The following is a 13,953-nucleotide window of genomic DNA, read 5'->3' as shown; positions in this document are numbered from 1 at the left end:
GCGAGGTACCAGATGAAATAGTCCGATCTCTACCGTCTTTATAACAAATCTTCTGTTGATGAAAATATTGAGATGTGCCAAGTCTGAATGGAATGGGATGTTAATTTCGCGTTTTATGATCTTCAGGGACATCAAAATGTTGACCCTTTGTGGAGAAGGAATCGTTCGATCTCTACCATCTTTATAACAGATCTAGTGTTAATGTAACTATTAAGATGAACCGAGTCTGAAGGGAATCGGATGTTAATTTCCCGTTTTAGGAGCTTCATGGATATTGTAAATTTTTAACCCTTTGTGGTGGAGTTACCAGAAGGTATGTACCGATATATTTCATCTTTACGGCAGATATTGTGTTAGTAAAAAAGTTGGATGTGTGAAATATGAAGAAACCGAGTGTTAATTTCGGATTTTATGATAGTTTTGGTTCTTCAAAACTTTGACACTTTGTGGGGGAGGTGCCAAAAGGAATGATCTGATATCTACCATCTTTATGAAAGATCTTATGTTGATGACAATATAGAGATGTGTCAAATTCGAATGGAATCGGATGTTAATTTCGTGTTTTATGAGCTTCATGGATATTTAAAATTATGACCCTTTGGGGGCTAGGTATCAGAAGGAGTGGGCCGATATATTCCATTTTCACACCAGAACTTGGGATAATAAAAATATTGTGATGTGGGTAATTTGAAGACAATCGGATATTTACGCCACATTTCACAAGAGTTATAGTTATACTTATTCATAATTTTGACACTTTGAGGGGTAGGTACTTGAGGAAGTGGACCGATATTGCCCATTTCCGCACCTAGCCTAGCACTGTTGCAAGTATTAGGATTTGCAAATTTGGAGCCAAATGGGATCATCCTTTCTCTTTCTGTGCAGATTTTTTTTTTTAATTTCGATCTTTTCTGTGGGCTGTACCGGAAGAAGTGGACCGACATTTTTCATCTCTGAACGCGATCTAAGTTTGACAATAATATTATGATTTACCAAGTTTAGATCAAATCGGATACTCCATTCGAGAGTTATCGTACGCAAGAGTCAGCCAGCTTGCCAGACAGACGAGCGGACAAATGTCCCAATGTTCTGCAACGGATTTGGTCCAAGGAGGCCTAGGGTCTGAAACCATTATTTCGATGAGGCACGTTTTGGCCCTATCAAATGATATATTTAACCTCTCTAGCCATATGACAGGGTAAAAAAAAAACTAATAAGTGCCCACTAATTTGTCAGCGAAAAGTCCACCTTAATTCATCCTCTATCCAGACATCAACAGTGATCCAAAATTATTATCATTTAAAACAACATTTCAAACAATTATAGTACTCAGTTCCAGAACTACCCCCATATATCACCACCAGATACCAAGATAGACCTCAATATCAAATTTCGAGATTCCAGTTCTATCCCTTAACCCAGTACTCAATTTTGTACCACGTAGTACTTTTCGTACAATTATAATAGCCCAGATATCAAGAGAGATCTCATTATCAAATTTGAGGATTACATGCCTATTCCTTCACCCAATGCCAAATTTAGTACTTTTCGAACGATTATAGTACGCATTTTTAAAATAATCTCCATATCTCGACCTCGGATTCCAACAGTTACCTTAATGTCAAATTTCAGGATTTCAGCTCTGCAATTTCGCCCGTTGCCATATTTAGTACAATTAGTACAGGGTTGCCCATATTCGACGGACCCATCTGGCAACGCCATAACTTTTGACAGAGATGTCACATCGCTTAATGATATACCGCGTTTGAAGCGTCAGTCCAAGCAGATTATTACCATGAACCAATACACGCCACGCGAGCGCTCTAAAATAGTTGAAATTTACATTCAATAGAAGAAGTCAATTGTGAAAAAAAAAATGTGAGAAGTGCGCCTTCTAAGAACACCATTAAGCGTTTATACGAAAAATTTTCGACTGGTAAGGCTCTTTCTAATCCGAAGAGGCCATATAAAAGTCGACCAAGGCGATCGCCCGAGAATATCGCTGCCGTACGAACCAGTGTTGAGAGGTCCCCAAGAACATCCCAAAAACGCCGTTCTCAACAGTTGGGCATGGCTCGGTCCACTTTACAACGGATTATTCGAATTGATTTGCATTTGTTCCCGTACAAAATTCAATTGACGCAAAGAATGTTGCCTGCGGACAAGCCTCGTCGATTGGAAAGTTCCGTCGAATATGGGCAACCCTGTATATATATATCTCAATTCCAGATATCAAAAAAATTTTCTCAATATCAAATTTGAGGATTCCAGCCCTATTCTTTCACCCAATACCAAATTTATTACCATTTAGTACAATTCGTACAAATATAGGACCCCAAGAGTGGCATCCATACAAAATTTAGTTTTTAAAACCCTCAGCCATATGGCTACAGAGGGTATATATCATTTGATACGGCCAAAACGTGCCTAGTCGAAATAACGGTTTTAGACCCTAGGTCTCTTTGGACCAAATCCGTTTCAGAACATTTGGAGTCGATCTAGCGATGTCCGTCCGTCCGTCCGTCCGTCCGTCTGTCTGTCTGGCTGGTGCGCACGATAACTCTCGAAGGGAGTATCCGATTTGGTCCAAATTGGCTACATAGTAATATTTTTGTCAAACTTAGATCGAGTTCGGAGATGGGCAATATCGGTCCACTCCTTCTGGTACCTCCCCCACAAAAGGTCGAAATTTTCAAAAATATATTTTTTGCACAGGAAGAGAAAGGATAATCCGAATTTGCTCCAACTTTGCAAATCCTAATATTTACGTCAGTGCTAGGTCAGGTGTGAAAATGGGCAATATCGGTCCACTCCATCAAGTACCTCCCCCACAAATGGTCAAAATTTTGAATAATTACAACTCTCATAAAATGTTATGTAAGAGTCCGATTGTCTTCAAATTTCACACATCCCAATATTTATATTAACCCAAGGTCTGGTGTTGAGATGAACAATATCGGCCCACTCCTTCTGGTACCTCCCCCACAAAAGGTCGAAATTTAAAAAAAAAAAAAAACATATTTTTTGCACAGAAAGAGAAAGGCTAATCCGAATTTGCTCCGACTTTGCGAATCCTAATATTTGCGTCAGTGCTAGGACAGGTGTGAAAATGGACAATATCGGTCCACTCCATCAAGTACCTCCCCCACAAATGGTCAAAATTTTGAATAATTACAATCTCATTAAATGTGATGTAAAAGTCCGATTGTCTTCAAATTTCACACATCCTAATATTTGTATTAGCCCATGGTCTGGTGTGAAGGGGGAATACATCGGTCCACTCCTTCTGGTACCTCCCCCACAAAATATTGAAATTTTGAGTACCCATGAAGCTCATCCGATTCCATTTAGACTTGGCACATCTGGCGAAATATTTATATCATATATTGGGTCCGATAGGAAATGGGCAATATTGGCCCATTCAAACGTTTGAATAACCTTAACACTAGTCAAAATATATTTAGATAATCGAACATAGGCTGAGGGTATATCTCTGGCGGCAATACCGACTGATACTTTTTAACTTGTTTACTCTATTTTTTCACCCAATGTAAACTTAGTACTTTTCGTAAAATTTTAGCATATTTCCAGAACCACCATCATATCTCAATCGCAGATACCAACAGCGACCTAAATATCGAATTTCTGAATTTTATCGCTATCCCTTTACCCAATAACAATTGTTGCACCATTCAGTACTCTTCGTTCAATGAAAGTACACATTTCCGCAATCACTTCCATATGTCCAGGCTACACATGGACAGTGACTCTATTGCCAAATTTCCGAACTGAAGCCCTTTCTGTTTGCCCAAAGCCAAATTGTACCAAATGTACAATTTTACTTGTAGTACATATTTCTAAAACCAATTCTTTATTACGAACCTACTGCAAACAGGGACCCCAACACAAAATTTCACAATTTCAACATTATTTATTCACACGACACTTAACATTTTCAAATTTAGTACCATTTAGTACAGTTCCCCCACTTAGGGCACATTTCTAAAATCAACTTATATCAAAGTTCCAAGTTTTAAGATTAGGCCTTCACATAATAGCAAATGGTACCATTTTAGAAGTTCGGTATCATTTTAGATCATTTCTAATATTTAAATTTTAAATTTCCAATAATCCTTTGGTGCATCTATCCTGCACTCCATCAGCGACTCTTACTCCAAATTGCAATATACGTTCTTCTATTTATTATGATTCAAAATCTATATCGCTTTTCACAATTTTCTCAATGTACTCCTTGGCACCTCATGGAGAATGCAAGCAAACAGTCCTAAAGTATCCTCCAGCTTAGTTACATAAGTTTTGTTTGTTTGTTCGATGTTGTTCTCGTTTTCTTCTACTTTGTAGGGGTAGCTAGCTCCGAGATAAATGTCGTCGCTGTCATTTTGCTTAATTAATATAAGACGACGTGGAACTCAAACACTCCACTCATATGGAGAGAGTGCTTACACATGCAATGCTGGCGAAGATGAATTCATATTTCAATAATATCCTTTTAATGTTGTGTACGTGAGAGGGTGTGTTCGAGTACGAGTGTGTGTGTGAGTGTGAATGCATGAATATTAAATGTGTAAATAAAATGCTTAGTTAAATGTTTATGGCTAAGAATGTTGTATGGCTAAGACGTGATGAATATAAATGTGTGTAGTTTCAATGTGCAGGAATATCTAAATAAATCTGTGATTAGATGTGGAGGGAATTTTCTGGTTGAAGGGTAAATTCTTAACTGTGAAAGGGAAGTATTCGTTAGAAGTATTTTTTTTTTTTTTTTTTTGTAGGAAAACAAGATTAAAATATATTATTTCATAACCTTTACAAAAATACTTTTCCCAACAGCTCATTATTTTCCTGTAGATTATTGTTCCTTAGAAGCTGTAGAAAAAAATTCTTGGAGTTTAACGGAGTAAATATTTTTTGTTAAAAAAAAAATATACCAAAAATTCTCAATTAATGTAGAAACAGCTGAGAAGCAGTACGATGGAATTATCTTTCTTATAAAAATTAAGGTTTCTTAATGGAACGAAAACTCCTCATGAACACATTAGAAATCCAAAATCAATGGACAGTTCTTTTTTTTTATCAACTCAACTCAACTTGTCTGGAATTTTGAATTATTTTAGTAGAGCACCAGTGGGGGTCCCTGCAAATAATCACCATAAGATTTTTTTTATGCACATCAATTTCCACAGGGGCTCAGTAACTTTAAAAAAATAGAAAAAATATTTTTGAAAATATGTAGAGAAAAAGTTTCACTAAAATACTAAAAATCCAATTTTTCAGGAACGAAGTTATTTTTCAATAGAAAAATAATATTCATATTCTGCAACAGATGATAATTTTCTTCAGAGAATTTGTTATTGAACACAGGAATTTTTCTGGAGTTGAAATCCGTTTTTATAATATTCCATAAAATCCTCGCCATTAACTTTGATTAAGAATTTAATCGACTTTTGGCACTGAAAAGCATAAAAATAACCAGTAAAGAAAGTCTTAAAGTCGGGCGGGGCCGACGACTTTGCTAATTTAGTAGAGCTCCACATAACAATTAAAAGCTTTTCATTCAATCATACACGCTATGATTATAATTATAATTTAAAGTTCAAAGGACTAAATATGGCGAAACATTTGTATCTTTTAAATTCGGACTTGTATTGCCCATTTGGTGCACAATTAATTTGAAATCGGATAAAGATATATATGGGAGCTATATCCAAATCGGAAACGATCTCCATAAAATTTTGCAAAGATATTTCTAAACTGTATTTGATTTATTTCCCTGAATATCGGTGTTACGGAGTGCATATTACGGCTGTGGGTAAGAAATCGCATAAACAATATATATGGGAGCTATGGCTATATCAGAACCGATTTCGATCAAATTTGGCAAAGACACTTCTGAGCTGCATTTTATATATATTTCCCTGAATATCGTTGTTACGGAGTGCATATTACGGCTGTGGGTAACAAATACAACAAATCGGATAAACAATATATATGGGAGCTATAGCTATATCTGAAGCGATCTTCACCAAATTTGACATACTAGCTTCTAGACTCAATTCGGACGTAAGTGCCAAATTTCATCCCATTTGGACAAATATTAGACGTTTGGTGCACAATAAAAGGTAAATCGGACGAAGTTATATATGGGAGCTATATCCAAATCTGAACCGATCTTGATAAAATTTGGCAAAGATATTTCTGAGCCATATTTGATATGTTTCCCCAAATATTGTTGTTACAGAGTGCATATTACAGCTGTGGAGGACTAAAATAACAAATCGGATGAACAATATATATGGGAACTATAGCTATATCTGAACCGATTTCCATCAAATTTGGCATACTTATTTTCAGGCCTATTTCCATACTATTCGGGCTGATATTACACGTTTGGTGCACAATAAAAGGCAAATAAAACGAAGATATATATGGGAGCTATATCTAAATTTTTACCGATTATCTCCAATTTCAATAGAGTTCGTTCTTGGGCCAAACAAATGATTTGTGCAAAATTTCATCGGGAGCGGGTAATAAATGAGAACTGCAATTTGTTCACAAAATTACATGGACAGACGGACGGACGGACAGACGGATGGACACGCATAAATCGACTCAGAATGTGATTCTATGCAGATCATCAAAAGGAACTATGGGTCTATCTCGTTTCCTTTTGCCTGTTACAAACAAATGTACAAAGACATAATACCCTGAACACCTTGTGGTGTAGGGTATAAAAATTGACTACTGTCATTTGAGAAATCGATGTTTCACTTATTTTTCTTAGTGGGTTTTTATACCCTCCACCATAGTATGGAGGGTATATAAAGTTTGTCATTCCATGTGTAACACCTGGAAACATACATTTTTGACCTCCAAAGTACATATATTCTGAATCAGCATATAATTCTATGTCGATTTAGCGATATCCGTCCGTCTGTCCGTCTGTGGAAATCACTCTAGCTTCCGAACGAAATGAAGTAGATTGATAACATTTTACTCAATTGTATATTATGTCTGCAGGACTTTTGGTATTGAAAATTGTCCGTGTAGGTCCACGTTTTGGTATAGCCCCCATATAATGGTACCTCCATATATTCGATATTTTGATGATTTTAGCTTCATTATTCACCGATTTTTTCAAGTTTCGCATTTTAATATTCTAATGGCTTATGCCTACGCAGGTCCACATCTACGTATAGACGCCATTATATAACGGCTACATTCGGTATTTTTAAGATCTTAATAGAATTTTTTATTTATTTATTTCTTAAAAAAATTGCAAAATTAGTTCCAAATGGTGGAGGATATTCAAAGATCGGCCCTGCCGAACTTACAGCTTTTTTACTTGTTTAATGATTATATTAAGTCGGTTTTCTTTTTTTGCTTGAAAATGCGAAAATGCGAGAATATGTATCCTTATGTACATATAAGCCTAGCTGCAGAGGGTATATATTATTTGGAATAGCCAAAATGAGTTCTATGGATATGACGATTATAAATTCGGTATCTTTGGACAAAATCCACTTCAGAATATTTGGCGTCGACCTAATCATGACCGTCCCTCAATCTGACCGATTTGTGTACACCTTCAGGGAGGAGTTCTCTTTCTAATAAACCAGTAAGGAAACGTCAAAAATCGGACAGGGCTGACTATATGATACACTACACCTCTATGCATATTTATTAGAGCTTCTTATGGGAGATATATCCGATTCTGAATCGAATTTCATCAAATTTGACCGACGCATTTTTACCTCTCATACCGAATAACATTTATATAGAGTGCATGATATCACTTCGAGAAGTATTATATTAAAGAAGTAAAAAATCAGCAAAGTTCGCCCGGGCCGAACTTTTAATACCCTCCACCATTTTGCAAGAACTTGAAAATTTTCAAAAAATTCCGCAGAAAATACTTCCTAAATAAAAGCCCCTATATAGGGGATATACGAAGATGCGGTCCTTCAAAAGTAATATTTGATCATAGACTGTAGTACCGATTCCGAACATCAAATACGAAATTTGAAACAATTTCCGTGAATAACGCCACTAAAATCATAAAAAAGGCAATTTTCAATCATAGGCTGTAGTACCCATTAAGAACTTCAAATACAAAATTTTAAACAATTCCTATGAAAAATTCCCCAAAAATTTATCAAGATATTGAATATCAGGTGGTTCTGTGGTCTGAGGGTTATACAAAGGCGTAGATCTGCACACGCAATTTTTTGTGACAGGCTGCAGAACCCTTTGCAAACTTTAAATACGAAATTTGAAGTAATTCCGGTGAATAATGTCGCTTATATAATCAAAATATCGAATAAAGGGAGGTATATGGGCTATACGAAGACCTGGACCTGCATGAGCAATTTTCTGTCACATGTAGTAGTATTCGTTATGAAGTGAAAATACGAAATTTGAAACAATTCCAGTGAATAATGTAGCTAAAATCATCAAAATACTAAATAAAGGGAGGTACAGATATCGGGGGGCTATGCAAAGACGTGGACATGTGTAGACTATTTTATGTCACAGGCTGTAGCACATACTACTTATTGGAAGATTCCGGTGAATAACGTCGTTGAAATATCGAATATAGGGAGGTACCGATAGACAGACTTAACCCATTACGAAGTGCAAGTACGAAATTTGAAACAATTCCTGCGGATAAAGTATCTAAAATCATCAAAATACCGAATATAGCGAAGCACCCTTATATGGGGGCTATACGAAGACCTAGACCTGCATGGGCAATTTTCTGTCACAGGTTGTAGTACCTATTAGGAACTTCAAATTTGAAAAAAATTCCGGTGAATAATGTCGCTAAAATCGTCAAAATACCGAACATAGGGAGATACAGTTACATTGGGGGCTATACGGATACCTGGCCTTACATAGCCCATTTTCAATACCAAAAGTCCCCACAGACCATACGCACATTTGAATAAAATTTTATCAACCTACTTCAATTTGTTCGGAAGCTTGAGTGATTTCCACAGACGGACAGACACATATACGGACATCCTTAAATATACATCGAATTTTATGCAGATCAAGAATATATATCTTTTGTGGGGTCTAAAATTTATATTTCGTGGTGTTACAAACTGAGTGACAAAATTTTAACCCCTTGTGGAGGAGGTACTTGATGGAGTGGACCGACATTGCCCATTTCCGCACCTGACCTTGCACTGATGCAAGTATTAGGATTTACAAAGTAGGAGAAAAATCGGATTATCCTTTCTCTTCCTGAGCATTGTTTTTTTTTTTTTTTTTTTGAAAATTTCGATGTCACGAGCCTAAAAAATGTAAAAGCTTTGGTTGGTGTCTGAGGAGCACTACAAAGCTCAGTAGGAGTCTAAAAAATTCATCAGCCTTAATACGAGTCTAAATAAACGATCAACCTTGGTCTGAGTTATGCTTGAAGTCCTATTTGCTGGAGTCTAACAAATCAGAATAACAGATCTCCTATCTGTAAAAAAGCTTTAAGAGGCCTACAGTGACCTCCATTGCCAGCTACGTTACAGTAGAGGCCAGCTACCCTACAGCAGAGGCCTCTTAGGCGAGCTACTTTACAGAAGAGGGTAGATACCAGAAGGAGTGGACCAATGTATTCCACTTTAACACCAGACCTTGGTTAATAAAATTATTGGGATATGTGAAATTTGAAGACAATCAGACTCGTACAGCCCATTTTATAAGAGTTGTAATTATTCAAAATTTTGACCCTTTGCGAGGAAGGTACTTGATGGAGTGGACCGACATTGCCAATTTTCGCACCTAGCACTGATGCAAATATTAGGATTTGCAAAGTTGGAGGAAAATCGGATTATTCTTTCTCTTCCTGTGTAGTTTATTTATTTATTTATTTTTTTTTTTTTTGGAAATTTTCTAGCTTTTTGGAGGAGGTACCAGTAGGAGTGGACCAATGTATTTCACCTTAACACCAGACCTTGGGGTAATAAAATGATTGGGATGTGTGGAATTCGAAGACAATCATACTTTTACAGGTCAGTTTATAAGAGTTGTAATTATTCAAAATTTTGACCCTTTGTGGGGGAGGTACTTGATGGAGTGGACCTATATTATCCATTTTTGCACCTCACCTAGAACTGACGTAAATATCAGGATTTGCAAAGTTGGAACAAAATCGGATTATCGATTCTCTTTCTGTGCAGAAAATATTTTTTTTTATATATTTTATTTTTTTGAAAATCTTGATCATTTGTGTGGGAGGTACCAGAAGGAGTGGACCGATATATCCCATCTTAACACCAGACCTTGGGTTAATATAAATATTGAGATGTGTGAAATTTGAAGATAATCAGACTCTTACATCACATTTTATGAGAGTTGTAATTATTTAAAATTTCGACCCTTTGTGGGGGAGGTACCAGAAGGAGTTGACCGATATTGTCCATTTTTACAATTGACCTAGCACTTACGCAAATATTAAGATTTGCAAAGTTTGAGCAAAATTGGATTATCGTTTCTCTTTCTGTGCAAAAAATATATATTTGTTAAAATTTCGACCATTTGTGGGGGAGGTACCAGAAGGAATAGACCGATATATTCCATCTTAACATCAGACCTTGGGCTAACATAAATATTAGCATGTGTGAAATTTGAAGACAATCGGAGTCTTACATCACATATTATGAGAGTTGTAATTATTCAAAATTTTGACCATTTGTGGGGGAGGTACTTGATGGAGTGGACCGATATTGTCCATTTTCACACTTGACCTAACACTGACGCAAATATTAAGATTTGCAAAGTTGGGGCAAAATCGGTTTATCGCTTCTCTTTCTGTGCAAAAAATAATTTTTTTGAAAATTTCGACCTTTTGTGGGGGAGGTACCAGAAGGAGTGGACCGATATTGCCCATCTCCGAACTCGATCTAAGTTTGACAAAAATATTACGATGTATCAAGTTTGGACCAAATCGGATACTCCCTTCAAGAGTTATCGTGCGCACCAGCCAGCCAGACAGACAGACGGACGGACGGACATCGCTAGATCGACTCCAAATGTTCTGAAACGGATTTGGTCCAAAGAGTCCTAGGGTCTAAAACCGTTATTTCGACTAGGCACGTTTTGACCGTATCAAATGATATATACCCTCTCTAGCCATATGACTGAGGGTTTAAAAAAATTAGCATAAGAAATATATTCGCGCTTTTATATCCTCAGTCATATGTCTAGAGAGGGTACGGCCAAAAAAAGTTCCGGTCCGAAACAAAGGATTTTTTTTTTTTTGTATTTTTACCGAGCCGTTTTTTTTTTCTGGGCATCATGAATATTTTTTTTTTTTTTTTTTTTTTTTTTTTGGCGTAACCCCCATTCCATTAAGGGGTTTGTGACCCAAAAAAGGTCATAGTCCACATAATTGTAACGGGGATTATATCTATTTTTTTTTTTCGAAATAATTAATTAATTTTTCGAAATAATTAATAAAAAATAGTTCTGTAGTGAGGAAACGATTCTTATAAAACCTGTTGTGTATTCAGTTTAAGGAAAATCATAATTTTTTAGAATATCTGAATAATGTTCCAAAAAATATTTAAAATTATTTTTTTTTTTTTTCATTTCAATTTAATTTCCCCAACCCACAGACCACAAACTTACCTCATAGAAGTAGAACGAATTCAAATTGTCATCGTCGTCCATGCCCGCAACCGTTGTTGTGTTATTCCTGCTGTTCCCATTGCCATTGCCAGTGACGAATACCGTTGGCAGGAGATCACCTTCAAAGAACACGGATCCTGTTGAGGGTGTAATGGTTGTGGCTGGGGTGGACGATGCTACGGCTGCAACAGCAGCGGCGGCGGCGGTTGGCGAGGTCATTGCAAAACTGATGTTTAGCGAGGAGGACGAGGGTGGTGATGGAGCAATCATGGCTATCGCACCACTCGCACCCACACCCGCACCATCGACCCTGCTACTATTGACCAATGTTGAGGTTACAGCTGTTACGGCTGACGTTGTCAGCAGCATGTAGGGGGAGCGTGTTGAGGTAATGGCATTGCTGGCAGCTGTTGCTGATGTTTTCATTGGCGTTGCAAGAATCTGTGAAATGACCGGTGTAATGGGACCGAATGTCGATGGGAATGTCGTTGCTGTTGCATTTTTACTGCTGCCATTGATGTTGTTGTTGTTTGCGATGTGGTTGTTGTCATTGTTCAGTTGAGTGGCAAAATTTTGCTGAACATTGTCATCCGCCACCATTTTGAATTGTTTATCGCGTGTTGCACGTCGTTGTCGTAGTCGCTGTTCGTGTTGCTGCTGTTGTTGTGGTTGCGGGTTGCTTGTGTGGCCAAGTGTGTGATAAAAGTCTGATGTTACTGGTGGTCGTGATGTTGTTGTCGATTTCAACCACTGGCCATTGTACTGCAGTTTGGGTGCCAGCAGAGCCTCGACATAGTTAAACATGGTAGTTTGCATTGAGTGGTTATTCGGTATCCTAGTTGTGTGCCACGAAATCAAGTGCCCATATAATGTTGTGTAAAAGGATATTAGTTCGAGATTTTCCAATGTTTGGGTTTTATTCAAATATTTTTCTTCGCAAGAGGAGTTGCGGTAATCGTTGTTGTGACTAATTATTGGACGTATATATATATATTGTTGTTGTTGTTGTTGTTAGGCTCAGCAAAAGGCAGTTTTGTTGCACATCAAGCATTGTGTCATTCTTTTGCTTTGGCAAATTCCATTGAGCTGGAAAAATCTGTAAGAAAATGCAAGAAGAAAAGGGTTCAGATACATATTTACAACATATATTTTCTACTGTAGAGCCTGCAAGAATATCCTATTTTCGAAAATTTTAGAGTTCTGGAAAAGTTCAATAAAGAACGCTTGAAGTTGTAAGTTTTCTTAAAATAAAAAAAATGAGGCTTGGTAATAAATAACATCAAAACCCTAAAAATATAACGAAATGCAGTATATTTAGGCGAAAAATATAGCGAGGACCATAAAAAGTACCTTCGCATAGGTCTACATTGAAAAAATTTTGAGAGGATATTTTCCACTACAAATTCGACCAAGGCCCTACTCCACTAAACAATTGCTTTTATAGTTATACCCCCAGTTATATGGCTACAGAGGGCATATATCACTTGATACGGCCAAACCCACACAGAATCGGATTGTCTTCAAATTTCACTCATCCCAATATATTTATAAACCAAAAGTATGGTGGTAAGATGAAATATATCGGTCCTTCTGGTAAGTGCCCCACAAAAGGTCGAAATTTTCAAAAAGAAAAATAAATAAATAAATATTTTACTGCAGAGAATGAGAATGGATAATCCGATTTTGTTGCGAATCCTAATAATTGCATCTGTGCTAGGTCAGGTGCAAAAATGGACAGTATCGGTCCACTCCATCAAGTACCTTCTTCAAAAAGGGTTTACCAGGGGGAAAGGCAGGGAATACCTAGGTTTCGGAAAGAGCCACCAATCCTCATCAGTTCCCTTGTTTTTTGCCTGGGATATTCTCCCCAGAAGTTATTTTAAAATAACTCCTATGACAAAAACCTTTTTTACCCAAGTGACGAGATCGTAACCTCAAAAGAAGAGGAACCAGAGAATTATATAAAACTAAAATTCTTTTAGAAAATCTTTTAAATCTTACAACCGCACTTATAAACATTTACATCTTTCTCCACTTGTTATGCTTTCGTTTTACCTCAACGAAAAAAAAATGTGTTTGATTTCTCTTTCGAGACGAGCTTAATGATCTGAAATTCGCAGTGAAAAGAAAAGCCAGATAGACACTATCACACACTCACCACTATGCGACGCGTTTCGCCGTTGGTTAAGCGGCTCATCAGGCATATTTGGTGTGGATGATGGCTTACAAGGGCCGTTCTCTGGAAAGTTGTATATATTTCGAACTTATTGCAAATTAGCATATGCGAATTATACACTAGAAACTCTC

General features: G+C 36.9%; 1 protein-coding gene across 1 annotated transcript in view; it reads right to left on the bottom strand.

Annotated features, from left to right (window-relative positions):
- The window catches only part of LOC101898141 (cardioacceleratory peptide receptor), a 133,619-nt gene extending 120,965 nt beyond the window's left edge, over window positions 1–12,654 (bottom strand). Inside the window, exon 1 of the mRNA XM_005182925.4 lies at window positions 11,647–12,654. Within this exon, the coding sequence (XP_005182982.3) occupies window positions 11,647–12,462 (816 nt within the window). The 5' untranslated portion in view covers window positions 12,463–12,654. The remainder of the gene's footprint in view (window positions 1–11,646) is intronic.
- Window positions 12,655–13,953: the final 1,299 nt, after the last annotated feature.

The sequence above is a fragment of the Musca domestica genome, unplaced genomic scaffold, assembly GCF_030504385.1.
Source record: "Musca domestica strain aabys unplaced genomic scaffold, Musca_domestica.polishedcontigs.V.1.1 55, whole genome shotgun sequence".
NCBI lineage: Eukaryota > Metazoa > Arthropoda > Insecta > Diptera > Muscidae > Musca > Musca domestica.
This window is presented reverse-complemented; position numbering and strand designations above follow the sequence as displayed.